The 13,500-nt window shown below is 38.8% G+C and overlaps 2 protein-coding genes across 4 annotated transcripts in view; one reads left to right on the forward strand and one right to left on the reverse strand.

The window, feature by feature from the left end:
* dtd2 (D-aminoacyl-tRNA deacylase 2) overlaps positions 1-7,235 on the reverse strand; it is a 30,694-nt gene extending 23,459 nt beyond the window's left edge. Inside the window, exons 1-3 of one of the 2 annotated variants that reach the window (XM_049596771.1) lie at positions 7,101-7,235; positions 5,898-6,085; positions 5,278-5,347 (exon numbers count right to left, since the gene is read on the reverse strand). In XM_049596771.1, the coding sequence (XP_049452728.1) occupies positions 5,278-5,347; positions 5,898-6,008 (181 nt within the window). In that variant the 5' untranslated portion in view covers positions 6,009-6,085; positions 7,101-7,235. Of the gene's footprint in view, positions 1-4,578; positions 5,003-5,277; positions 5,348-5,897; positions 6,193-7,100 lie in introns of those variants that run through there. The other variant, XM_049596772.1, reaches the window with a different exon arrangement.
* Positions 6,980-11,775, forward strand: nubpl (nucleotide binding protein-like). 2 transcript variants are annotated; one of them, XM_049596752.1, is made up of 11 exons: positions 6,983-7,211; positions 8,183-8,327; positions 8,456-8,490; positions 8,671-8,761; positions 8,923-8,962; positions 9,049-9,139; positions 9,225-9,318; positions 9,403-9,488; positions 9,636-9,756; positions 9,971-10,053; positions 10,168-11,774. In XM_049596752.1, exons 1-11 carry the CDS (start codon positions 7,083-7,085, stop codon positions 10,228-10,230), a joined length of 978 nt encoding a protein of 325 aa, XP_049452709.1. In that variant the 5' UTR covers positions 6,983-7,082; the 3' UTR covers positions 10,231-11,774. The 2 variants fall into 2 exon arrangements, with proteins under 2 accessions (XP_049452708.1, XP_049452709.1); XM_049596751.1 differs by having other exon boundaries at positions 6,980-7,211; positions 9,225-9,488; positions 10,168-11,775.
* The last annotated feature ends 1,725 nt before the right edge of the window (positions 11,776-13,500 follow it).

A 13,500-nucleotide genomic window follows, 5' to 3' on the forward strand; every position in this document is an offset into this window, starting at 1 on the left:
CTTTAAACTGGCAGGTAATGTCCTGAATATCTGCAGTGTAGTGAAATACCTTGGACACGTGATCACAGACCAGCTGACAGATGACGAGGACATTTATTGGCAGTGTCGGATGTTGTATGTGCAAGCAAATGTATTGTCACGTAAATTCAGTTGTTGCACTGATGGAGTAAAGCTGACTCTGTTTAAAGCATTTTGTTCGCCTTTGTACACTGCAAGTGGCATATAATGACGCTCTGAGATTAGTGCTAAAAAGGCCCAGATGGACCAGCGCTACTGACATGTTTGTGACTGCTCGAGTAAACACTCTGGAATCTGTTTTGAGAAACTTAATGTATAGATTTATTTGTCGGTTAAATGATTATGAAAATGAAATTGCTTTGGTACTGGTAAACATTGTGTACAGTGCCACACGTTGCTCATCTCAGCTTTGGGAGCACTGGTATAAGTGCCTTTTAAAAATAGGTCACTAGACTATTTTTTTTATTGTGTTTGTTAATCTTTTGTATTGTGCATATTTTTATGAACCCTTAGTCTGGAATAAAGTATATCTATCTCTATCTATCTATCATCTATCTATCGAGTTGTAATGACCCCAAGCATGTGACCATGAGTATTTACTGCACTAGAGCCGTACGTGGACGTGGAAGGTCCATGACCAAAATGTAACAAGGTTGGAGTGAGAATGTGTTGACTATGCTGGCTGATTTGAATTTAGACTGTGCTTATCTATGAGAGATTACAGCAGGTTATATATGTAAGATACATAGTTTCAACAGATAAATATATTGAAAGGTTATGACCTCTGTGAAATAACTTAAGTGCCAACTTTTCAACCAGTATTTCCAGTGAGACTTAAAATGATGTGCCTGTTAATACTCTTGAGTGCTTGAATCTTTGATATGAGAGCAGTGATTTTGTAATATTTTTTTATTAAAATGCACTTGCAGGGGCATTGTTCATAAGTGTGGCTTGTGATGCATTGTTACCATCATTTTATGAATCATTGTCATTGTCTGAGGTGCTGCTCTTGATGGGATTGAACCTGTGCAGTAGAACCATCTCAGTAACACTTTTTAACCTCTTAATCCCCTGTGACATGTTATACTGACTGAACAGAATGTCTTTAAATGTCTTTCAGAGATTGTGTGTGTGTAATATAAAGCATTAGTGGAACTTGAACTTGTAATAAAAATATTATGTTTTTAATAAACTCCAATGTTTCCCTCCTCATTAAATGGCAAGCCCCTTACTTTAAAGCATTAACACATTTCAAGACAGAGAACACATTTGCATTCTGGCCCTTAAAAGTCAATTTACCAAAAAGCTTTCTTTTTGGTTTCGATGTTGCCAATTTGTTTTCTGTGATTTCTAACAATAAGCCACTGCACCATGATTACCCATTTACCTCAAACTGCATAGCAACACAACAATATATACCAAGAAAGTTCAAGAAGCTGTGTTCACAGTGAGCAGTGGAAGACAGATATATTGTGTGTTCCAATCGCACTGCGAAACAAAATATAAATTATTGTATTAAATTAAAGCTGCCACAACACATATCTATTTACCTGTTTTCAGTGTGCTTACACTTTAAAAGAGTCAGTTTACAACACTTGGATTTAAATCGTTTGTAGCACAACTGTTGGCCCAGCCTCGGGGCATGGGTTTAAAAAATCCACTCTCAGCTTCTTAGAAATAACACTGACCTACTTTGAATACGAACAAAATGACCACAATGAAAGCGGAGGAGAACCTGTGAAGATAAATTAACTTTAATCAACCAAGGTCATTTACGATGTGAAGAAAAACTGAACTAATAAATCAAAGAAATAAACTAACACATGATTGTTAATTAAGTGTTACTGTTACTTTATTATGTTACTGTTAATTTATTATGTTGATCTGTTCTGTACGACATCTATTGCACGTCTGTCCGTCCTGGATGAGGGATCCCTCCTCAGTTCTTCCTGAGGTTTCTACCGTTTTTTTGTCCCAGTTAAAGGTTTTTTTGGGGGAGTTTTTCCTTATCCGCTGTGAGGGTCCAAAGGACAGAAGGATGTTGTATGCTGTAAAGCCCTGTGAGGCGAATTGTGATTTGTGATATTGGGCTTTATAAATAAAATTGATTGATTGATGATAATTATTAGCAGTTTCTTCATACATGATTCAGCTCATTGGCATCTCAATGTTAACTTTAAATCATGACTTCTTTTTTCCATTGTTTGGTCTTTGCCTCACTCATGCCTTAAAATGAAGCCTATGTATGTATAGTAGTTTTCCACATGCATGTTTAAAGAGATATTTAGAACATCAACATGGGGGGCAATGCAGAATAGCAAATAAAAAACATTCTTGAGACTCGACAAATCACTTTCCTTCAGCAAATTACCTTCATTTTTCAGTTTTTGAAACCTGTGTAGTTTACATTTATGTATACACCTTTTTTCATGCTGTTGTTGGCAAGTTGTTTAGTTTCCTTAATAATCAGCAATTTTTACTCAGCCAAAACGCATTAAAACAAACAAAATAGGGACCCACTCATAAAACTCATAGACTGTAAAAATAAAGGACGTAGCTAACGTTTGTGGGCTCCTGTTTGGAAGCGTTGAATTAGGCATTTTGGCTGTCACCATCTTGGTTTTTTGGAGCCAGAAGTGGCCATATTTGGACAAAAGGTTGGAGCTGACTAGGCTGAGGACACATCAGCAGACAGCGTGTCAATCAAAGCAGCTGTGGTTATATCAACCCCCTGTGGTTATATCATGTGTAGCATTCAACTTGAATGCTTAAAATCTGTAGCCTTTTTTTTTCAGATAAGGCGCTGTAGAGCTGCTACAAAGTCCCTTCTTTATGCCCTCTACATTTTTACACAGAACCCAGCAACAAGGGGATGATGCCGCTCCAGGCCATGTTTACACAAAAACGATCCCCTGAAAACGGAATTGTTTCTCATTTTCGTTTTGAAAGAAGTTCTGCGTTCAGACGACAACGTTTTGATAACAATCCCTGTGCAGTATACATGCCAGGTCTGTAGCTGGTTGATAAATTCAACAGGGTGAACAGCACAAACAGAGCTCAGGAGTCTCCCATTGTTGTTGTGATGGTTGACATTCTCGTGCATGTCTAGTGACTGGGACCGTAATGCGCATGTGCGAAAAGTCTCCGTTTTCAAAGGAACTGCATATTGCAAGTTTACACGACAAAGGAGACGGTGCCTTTTCCTGGAACCTGTTTTCAAAACATTGCGTTTTCAGGCACCCAAAACCCCGCTGTCGTGTAAACGATCAGCCAAAACTCAACTAAAGTTTACCGTTTTCAGTTGAAATCATTGTCGTATAAACGGGACCCCAGTGTGTGATGATACACTGCATTGCTGCTTTGCGGAAACAAAAGAGGCCTGATGGGCGTGACATGTAACACGTGTCAGCTACGCTTTATGGCATTAACATGTCAATAAAAATCATTTACCATCTCTGTTATATGGTGGCTGATCTTGTCCACTGCTCGGAGGGTAAGGAGCTCCCGGACTTCATTGTTTTCCCAATTTGTAGGCATTCTCGGCAGCTGTTCTTCCTCCCTGAGTTAGCCGCTCACTGCCAACAGCTACTATCTTCCGTGGTGGGTTGCATGCATATCAGATTGTCAAAATGTCACACCTGTGACACCCATGATCCCGTCCTGCTCACTGCCCTGTTTATACAGACATCATTTCGCCGCTGTTACTACCTCCCATGGCGTAATAAAGGCAAGACAACTCTGTCTCCCCATTCCACAGTCAAATTTTTCTTTGACAAGATGAGATGTGACAAAAATGTTAGTGGTGGACTATCAGACATTGAAAGCCAAGAACAGCTGTGCTTGTAATTATTTTCATATGCTGCAATGAGCGACAGGCCGGTTAACTCCAGTTAATAGTCTGCACCAGGATGTCTCACTAGCCGCTGAACGGCAGCTGAGCAAGCAGCCACCAGCTTGATATATTTTACAAACAAAGCATATGATGAACTTATAAAACATGATGCATTTTTGCCATGTTTTATAAGTTCATGTATTTTATGCGTAAAATCTTAATCTGAAAAGTAACTTAAGCTTTCACAGATAAATGAAGTGCAGTAAAAAGTGCAGCATGTACTGAGGAGATGTGGTGGTGTAGAAGTATAAAGTTGCATAAAATGGAAATACTCAAAGTACAAGTAGTTCAAACTTGTACTTATTTACAGCACCTGATTAAAAGTACTTAGTCACATTCCACTTCTGTTATTCTTGACTAAATTAGCTGAGGCTTATATTTCTTTTTCAAAGTGTAATGTTTCAAAAGGGTGAAGTGTTTTAATCCCCTGTGGAATAATTCCCCTTGTTATATTATAATCCCTGACCCCTGTGTTGTCACATTGAAACAGGAAATTATTTTGATTTCCCTTCACTGTAACCAGGGAAACAGCACCAGACCCTCATTCCTCCTCTACAAACTTTCACAGATATTACTATGCATTCAGCAGGTATGTTTACTGCAGAGTTTATGAACACTTTGTGGCCTTCTCAGCATATTTTTAAGACTCCTAAGGGGATTACACAAAAAACGGTGACATATTCCAGTGTAATTTTGTTGATATAAAAAATGCATACATCAAATATCAATACATAACGTCTTAGATACTGTTTCCAGCCTTGGATATAGATATTTACACTCAGAACTCCATCAGATGTGTGTAGGGTCCGTTGGTGTCGAGCTTCAGCACTTGTCTGTTTCCATACGTCCCGTGTTTCACCGTCACCTCAGCTGAAGCAGCCGTCAGTTCCTTCTCACACAGAGAAACGAAGTCTCCGTAGAGCCGCAGTCCGTCCTCTTTGCTGATGTTGTTGTGGTACTGCATGGCCCTGCCTTTGGCCTTCCCACCCAGCGTGGCCTGGGGGACGATCAGCACGCTGCCGGGAAGCTCCAGCACTGACACCATCTTCCCAGAGTCGGACTCACACAGACGCAGGTTCAACAGCGTGGACACTGGAGCAGAGAGAAGGGAGGACACAATATTTACACACTAAGGGATTTACAGGAAGTGCAGAGCTGGATGGAGTTAGCATAAGAATCAGGTTTATTACCAAGTAGGTTTTCACATACAAGGTTTTTGATTTGGTATCTCAGTGCACAACAATAAACATCTTGAGAGAAAAGAAATAACAAGAATTAAAAGTGGGTGTTCATGAGACACATTAAAAGAGACGTGGACACTTTATGTTAATGTCATATGTAGGTTAAAAGTTAAAAAGGTCACTGACCCATTTTGGGCAGGATGTCGTCTGTGGCTCCTTTAAAGAAGCAGATGTAGATGACCATCCCTCTGTCGATCTGAAAACACAAAGTGTCATCAGTTATGTGGACCAATCAGCAGCCGGTGTATTGCTTTCAATTAGAAATCCAGTCCTGTTTGAGTGCAACATGCTGTAATTTGTCCCCCTCTGGTTTTGTTATGTCACTGACACACTATTTTATCTCTCTGTTCCAAATTCTAATAACCAGAGGAGTCAACTTGAATCACATGATTTGGGAGTCAGACTTGATACAGAGAGATATAAAAGATCTGCAACTTGACTTGGACTTCAACACCAGTGACTTGTGACTTTACTTGGATGTGAGCCTTTTGACTTGAAAATACTTGAAATCTTCTACCAAGCCCAAAGATTAAAAAGTCTGTTCTATGATTTCCTGATTCAACTAATGTTAAATTATTATTATTTTTTTCATTGTGACCTAAAACATTAAACATGCAACAACATTACTTCAAGGAACAAGAGTCTTGTTTGCTTGTTTTACATAAGAGTTAAGAGAAAGTTATGGACATTTTTCCAACAGGAGAAGCAGATGGACACACTGAGATGAGATGTTCAGGAGTTCTCACCTGGACAAACTGAGCCTCTGAGTTTTCCTCTGCTGGCTTCACCTGCAGTCTGGCCTGCAGACACTGCTGCAGCAGCACCCGGGCCACAGGAGCACCGCCTTTCTCCGCCATCTGAGTTTATCCTCTTTACTGGTTTGATAAAGTCTGTCCTCTTTATAAACGGTGGTGCAGGAGGAACCGGTTCAATCCTAACATAAAAAACAGAACTATACTGACTTAGAAAGTGACGGAAATGTTCAATGAATGGCAAAGACAAATCACAAGAAAACTCATGCAACACACTTCCGGACATCAACCAAAGTTGCCCAAAGGTGCTCAAAGCTGCGCATTATTTCCGCAGGCACTTTCTCTCATTATCTCCGTTTTTGCTAACTTTAATAATCATTGTGTGCTTTTTTTTTCAAATCATATTTTTGTAAGAAATAAAAAAATATAATATTTTCAAATTTATAGAGGCAAAAAGGAAACAAAATCTTAAGTAAAAAAAAGTAAAACAAAATGAATTAAATTAAAAATTAAATTGAATGAATTTGAATTAAAATCAAATAAAAGAATAAATGTGGTTGAAGTAAATAAATAATAAATGTAAAGACACCATACACAAAAACCGATATTTTATTTGTAAAATAATGATAAAATAAATAAACAAAGTAATTCTGGGATTTCCACTGGCAAAATATATCCATGTATTTAAAAAAAATAGATATTCAAGAGACGACTAAAATGGTGACTTAAAACTTTCAAACATAACTTAAAATTATGTTTTAATGCCTTTTACCCAGTAAAAATGACACATCTAATTATCACCAGATGATGGACTGATTTTTCTAAATCAAATCAAATTTAAAAAAACCCAAAGTGCTCTATAATAAAATAGAATAAGTAAAATAACATAACACGGCAACAGCAAAATGTAAGAGAAATTACATAACAATCCAAAAACATGCACAAATAAACGAGTAGAAAATAAAATAAAAATAAAATATGAAAGATAGTATGAAGTTAAGTTAATGCCCTTTTATGATACAGTAAATTACCACACCAGTTACAGCCAGAAAAATAAAAACTATATCTTTTTAGAGAAGGAAAGAAAACTACAGAAAACAAAACGCATGCGCATGCGTACTTTGCGCAAGCTTGACGCGCACCAAGCTAACGATCAGAGGAGCATCCAAACAGCTAAACATGGCTCAGTTCACTTACAGCAGACTGTCGCATTTACTGAGAATATCCGTTAATAAACACTCAGTGTTACGAACCGGGACAGAAATAAAACCGGGACCTGCGTGTTGTGTTCAGTTCGCACGCTGCCACGTAAGAATACTGCCTGTTCCTTTGAATTTCAGTTAGCTGAAACAGCTAGCAGCTGCATGCTAACTTCAAGGTAGCTAGAAAACTAGAAGAAGAAGACCGGAAGTACTTAAAAAATAAAAGCGGTAACGGTCAAACAAATATATATAAAAGAGAAACGTCATTAAATTTTAACATATTGTGTTTTTATTTTATTATTTGTTGTTCTTCACACATGAAATATAGTGTGCATGTACTTTCACTTTGATACATACATTAATTTGAACGCTAAGGATATTGTTTTGAACCCCGAAAACCGGAAGTGGTTTTACTTACAGTGCTGCTCAAATACTGTTATTAAACCAACAGCTTGTTTTATAAGTCGGTCTAGCAGGGTTTCAATGAGCTTTTGCCTATATTAATGGGCAATAATAGTAGTAACACTGGAGACAGTTATATTGTGACCAATCAATGGTAAATACATAATTTATTTATGCTTTATAGATCAGTAATAAGCCATGTTGGTAAATAATAGTACATCAAAGAGTATCCTCACTTTTCTTAAGCCTGCAGTTACAAATAAAGAAGTATGCCAAGTCCATAATTATAAATGTTAATGAAGTAGATTAATAAATGGATTCTGGTCCAGGTGCTGGGGCTAAGCAAAGAGATTTTTCACAACTTGGCAGCCCAAAAGTTGTTATAAATGGCCTTAACGTAATCTATAAAGCATTAGCAAATTATTGTAATAAAATGAGAAAATAAATGTTTAAACACTGTATAACAGATGACTAATTACAGTAGAAAGCAGTGGTGTCTAGGGATGTACAATAACATCAGCACATCAACGGTATTGGCCAGTGAATTTAAAGGATCAAGAGTAAAAAAGTCTCTAAGTAACCCAGTCTGGAATGGACACCAGTATTTTGAAGTCACAGCTTTCTAACCTTCACATTGTTTTCATTGTGTACCTGTTGTGTTCCTGTTTTTCACAGAGGTCAGTGGATAGTAAGATGCTACAGGAGAGGCAGAAGCAGCAGATGGCGAAAGGTCTTCCCAAACAGAAGCCCATCACGGGGGTCAAACAGGTCATCGTTGTGGCTTCAGGGAAAGGTGGCGTGGGCAAATCAACCACTGCAGGTACAGCATGAATTTCTTTCTTTCTTTCATAGCTATTGCATCCAAAGCTTTAGGGTTCTGTATGGATATTTTGGACTGATTAATCTTCAAACACTTATAAAACACTTTTTCTGCCTCTGTCTCTGCAGTGAATTTAGCTCTTGGATTGATGGCCAATGATCCGGTAAGAAGTTTTCTCAATTATATCACATTAGTTTTTTGTCCTCTTCTTTTACATTCTAGTCATGTATTTAAAACCAAACAGGCAGTGTACACAAATGTATATTGTCAATGTCCACAGTTTGTCTTAAACTGACTTAAACTTAAAAATGATTTAAGTTCATCTTTCCTCTTTCTCTCTCAGCTCAAATCAGTCGGCCTGCTGGATGCTGACGTTTATGGCCCCTCAATTCCCAAACTGATGAACCTGAAGGGAAACCCGGAGCTCAGCGACAGTACGGCACAGTGTTTATCTTTCTCTGTAGAATAAATGTCACCTGATCATTGATTTTTAATGTAGTTGTATACTGTAGTTATATTTTGTAAAGGATTTAAAGGCTGGATGGAGCCTCTGTGACTGTAAACTGACTTCAGGTGTTTTTAATCTTTCCTCCAGACAATCTGATGATCCCTCTCACCAACTACGGGGTTCCTTGGTGAGTCCCTTCAGTCAAACCGTTATGTCATCATGTCTCCCCCTCTCTCTTCAGCTCTCACCTGTCTCTTTTAACCTCTCTCTCAGCATGTCGATGGGGTTCCTGGTGGACGAAGTGGCTCCGATCGTGTGGAGGGGGCTGATGGTGATGTCAGCGTTAGAGAAACTGCTCAGACAGGTGAGAACGTTACAAACACCCAGCTGAGATTTGACAACGAAACAGGATTTAATTCTAATAGATTGAGGTGTGTGTTTGATCGTAGGTGCACTGGGGGTCGTTGGACTATCTGGTAGTCGACATGCCTCCTGGGACGGGAGACGTCCAGCTGTCTATCTCACAGAACATTCCAGTCTCAGGTCAGGCACACACAGCTACAGTATACCTGTACCAGCCCTACTTACATTACCATAGTTGTGTTGTGTGTCGGTTTTATTTTGCAGGTGCGGTCATTGTGTCAACGCCACAGGACATCGCTCTCCTCGATGCTCGCAGAGGAGCCGAGATGTTCAAGAAAGTTAACGTGCCGGTAATCTGTGAATTTGTGTGTGTTATTGACAGCTGGCCAAAAATCTGATAAGTGAAATTAAAATTCCGACACCTCGCCCCAAAAAACAAATCTGATTTATTCTTCTACAGTTACAGGAGGTTAATGTTGTGTTCAATGTTCCTGCAGGTTCTCGGTCTGGTGCAGAACATGAGCGTCTTCCAGTGTCCCAAGTGTAACCACCAGACTCACATCTTCGGCTCTGATGGGGCCCGACAGCTCGCAGACACTCTGGGAGTCAATTTCTTAGGTATGTCGGAGAACCAGTGAGTGCACCAGCTGCTCATTTAAAAGTCTCTGTAGATGATTTTCTTGATTGTGTATACGTTTCATTAAATATTTCCAGCAAATAACAAATCAGGAAATGAAAACTTGTACTTTAATGTCCTGTTTCACTGGTTGAAATATGTATTTTTGATCATTTTGATGGATTTCCCCTGTAATGTCATATTTATTATCTCCAGGTGACATTCCTCTTCATCTCAACATCAGAGAGATGTCAGACAGAGGAACACCAGTGGTCGTCTCCTCTCCTGACAGCCCAGAGGTCCTTGTTCTGTTCTGTCCTAATCATCATAGCTTCATTTTTCATTTTTGTTTTCATGAAAAAACCCACGTATTTTTATTTACTGAGTGCTCTGTGTGTGTGTTTACTCTCTAGGCGGAGGCGTACAGGAAGGTGGCGTCTGCTGTGGTCCAAAGGCTTGAGGAAGTCAACACTTGATCGACAGCTTCAACAGGAATTAAGGCACATGAAGACACTCCATGTCATGCACACTGCACATGGGAACTTGCAGAACAAACAACGTACTGTACATGTGACACACTTTTATGTAAGCATACAAAACACACGCAAACAGAGACGCACAGAATTCTTCGCTGTCGTAACGAACAATAAGTTACATCCAAAGCACTACTGTATGCTGTGTGTTAGTGCCACAGTGTTACTGAATAAATGTGAATCATTTAGCTGTCAGGTGATATTTAATAAAACTCAGCTAAAGTCTGTTTAGAATTTTATGAATATTACATTTTAAAAATATGTAAAGGTGCAGAGCCTGGGCAAAGATAGCTGATTGTTCAGTCTTATTCCAGATCGTCAAATACTGACGCTTTGGGTTGGTGGTTCGGTCCGACTACCATCTTGACGACCTGGGAATGAATAATGGACTTACTCCAGAATTGCATCTTTAAAATAACTGCATGTTGGTGGCCCCCAATACCACTCAGTACGCTTACATGACATCAGAGACTAAAACCAGACTTTTAAGATACACATAAACATGTCAGTCTGACTGAAATCGTACTAAATCAAATTTCTCAAAGTCGCACTAACACAGGCACAGAATGTGATTTACTCCTGCATTTATACAGTCGATCTGACCCAAACTGGCCAAGGTGCTCTGGAAGATGCTCCACACTTTCTGCCCTGGGCTTCAAGTAGCTTTAAATGCATAACAGAAAAAGAGGCCAGGAAGTCTATATCCAGAGCTGTGCATTTTTGGACGGACAAAATGTACAGAGCTGTAAAGTTGTCCACCATGGTACCAGTTTGCTGCTGGCTAACTGTAGCTAACTTGTTTGTCCATTGTTTGGACTGTGATGTAGTAGGTCAGCCTATACTAACAAGGTGAAAGGGGGCATATCGCTACCTATCGTTGCAAAGTCGGACATACTTCAGTCAATTAATCAATCCCCCCGTACGGGACAGGGACAGTAGTCCAGTTAAATGGCCTCGTCGAGCTGTAAGCGTAGCTCAACTTAACTGTGCATGTAAACGTACTGAGTGAGAAGTTACAGAGTTCCACTGCAGTCTAAATAAATACCAATAAAATAATCAAAAACTAACGGGGGGTAACAACATCATATTTCTGCATTCTGGATTTGACTCCTTTCCAAAGTTTCCAAAGTTGGGATTTAAGCTGTTTTATATTTAAATCTTTCTTTGGTCCTGCTTTGATATTTTTGTCAGCTCAAGATCTAACTCTCTGTATCATAATTAACATGCTTATTTATCAATAAATGGCATTTTGGTCAAATAAAAATCCTGTTCCACACTCCTTTAAGAAAACTGTTTTTAAACCATGACAACTGTGGGCTCTACAAACTTATCACCATGTCGTGTGTGTATATAATGTGCAATTTATATATCCTTTTTTCTCAGATCAGAATCTAGATGAATAAGATGTGAATTTTGCTTTATTCTGTTCTGTTTATTGGTTTCTCAAATGATTTAAATAAACGTGTCCCTGCTCATTGTATACAACACTAAAATATAAATATTACTGTGCATAAACTGTTTAAGAAAGTTACATGAATACAGTTAAATATGCCTGATGATGGAACTTTAATTTTGGTTTGTGTTGTGTGATGTGGAGCAGATGGATCCAGATATAGGAGACTGCAGGCAACAGGAACATGGTCAATCTTTTTATTCAAGGTTTGAACAGAAAAATAGTAAAACTGATGATCACATTACATAAACAATTATAGCTGCTGTGCAGCGATGGGTCGGGTCCGGGCATTTTTAGGCAATTCTGAGCAACAAGCAGAAGAATTGGAAGACTTTTAGGAATTTAGCAACACAATCTGCCTTTTGCATCAGCTGAGGCTTGAATTCACAGCCTCTGAAACTGAGGATCAAGCTCTATCTCACTGAGCTAATTAGTCAGTGACAATTCATGTGTAGCTTCACAGATTGACTAAGCCAGACGTGCAGGTTTAGCAGCCGTCCATGCATGGAAAAGCAGATTTCAAATCACTGTAAAAAATTCAGTTCAGTTCAAATCTGAAAATACACATCTAAATACGCATCTAGACAGCATGGAGATGTTGGTAATTTGTTTGTAAAAATGATTGATTTGCTCCATAAGTGAAAAACTGATGTTTAAAATTGCCATTTTTACATTGACTCCAATTGTTCACATTAGAGCAAAATTCAAAATGCTGTCAAAAATTCAGTTTTTGAGATAAAATTCTGAAATTTGCCACACATCATCTTCCATGACTCTAGAATTTTGTCTTTTTTCATGAACAGTGAAGATTTATTTAGCAAGAATTTGCATGTATATGTTTACAGTACCGTTTACAGTCAAACATTTTGATGCACTTTAGGCTCAATTTTTGATAAATCAAAAATGTGAGAAACGTAGTTTTTGTAGGACAGTCTGAAGATGCTCTGCAGCAAGTTTGGTGTCAATTGAGCAAAAATTGTGGGAGGAGATAGGTTTAAGAAGTTTTACAGTTGTTGAAAAAAACAGTGATGAACTTCATAATTTTTAATACGTTAAAAAGTACAATAGTTTCCTCAGTATTGGGGCTACAGTTTCATGCATGTTGTGAAGTTGTAGCACGTCTGGTTGATTTGTTATGAATTTTCAAAGTTTTGAACTTTAGACACTTGCTGTAGCGCCACCATCAGGACTATTGCCTGGAGTTTACAGCTGAGGATATCTGGCATGAGACTGGACCTTTGTGCAAAGTTTGGTTTTGACCCATGGGAAGTATGATTTCCGAAGAAGAAGAAGAAGAAGAAGAAGAAGAAGAAGAATACCTAGGATTAGCTGCCTGGACCCTAATGATCCAGTGAAGACTGAGTTGAAACTAATCTGACGAGGGGGCTGTAGTGCAGGTGGAGAAAAGGCTGGAGAAGCTCAGGTGAGGTGAAAAAGGGAGCTGGCTGGCTGGGAAAAACTGCAGCAGTGAAGGCCTAACGAGGCTGATTCAGGGCAGGTGTGTCGATGGGCAAACGAGGGGAAAGAAATCACAGAAAAAGCACAGTAAACAGAAACCCAGAAAACAAAGAAATGCGAACTACAGGCAACTGAAATTATTTTATAGTCTGTGACAGATACAGCTCAGTCCAGTCTTCCCCAAACACTCCTGGTGTTTCTGGTTTTGTTTCACTTCTGTGTTTTGCAGCGATTTGGAAACTGTTAATAAAATCTGTTTTATTAATGAGAACACACTGGTCACTAGGGAGTCATCTTTTTTG

Source organism: Epinephelus fuscoguttatus, linkage group LG14 (genome assembly GCF_011397635.1).
Source record: "Epinephelus fuscoguttatus linkage group LG14, E.fuscoguttatus.final_Chr_v1".
NCBI lineage: Eukaryota > Metazoa > Chordata > Actinopteri > Perciformes > Serranidae > Epinephelus > Epinephelus fuscoguttatus.

Coding starts and splice junctions, on each gene's coding strand:
- nubpl (XM_049596751.1), top strand. CDS start 7,083: ATGGCTCAGTTCACTTACAGCAGACTGTCGCATTTACTGAGAATATCC. Junction 8,328..8,455: donor GGGCAAATCAACCACTGCAG/GTACAGCATGAA, acceptor CTGTCTCTGCAG/TGAATTTAGCTCTTGGATTG. Junction 9,140..9,224: donor TAGAGAAACTGCTCAGACAG/GTGAGAACGTTA, acceptor GTTTGATCGTAG/GTGCACTGGGGGTCGTTGGA.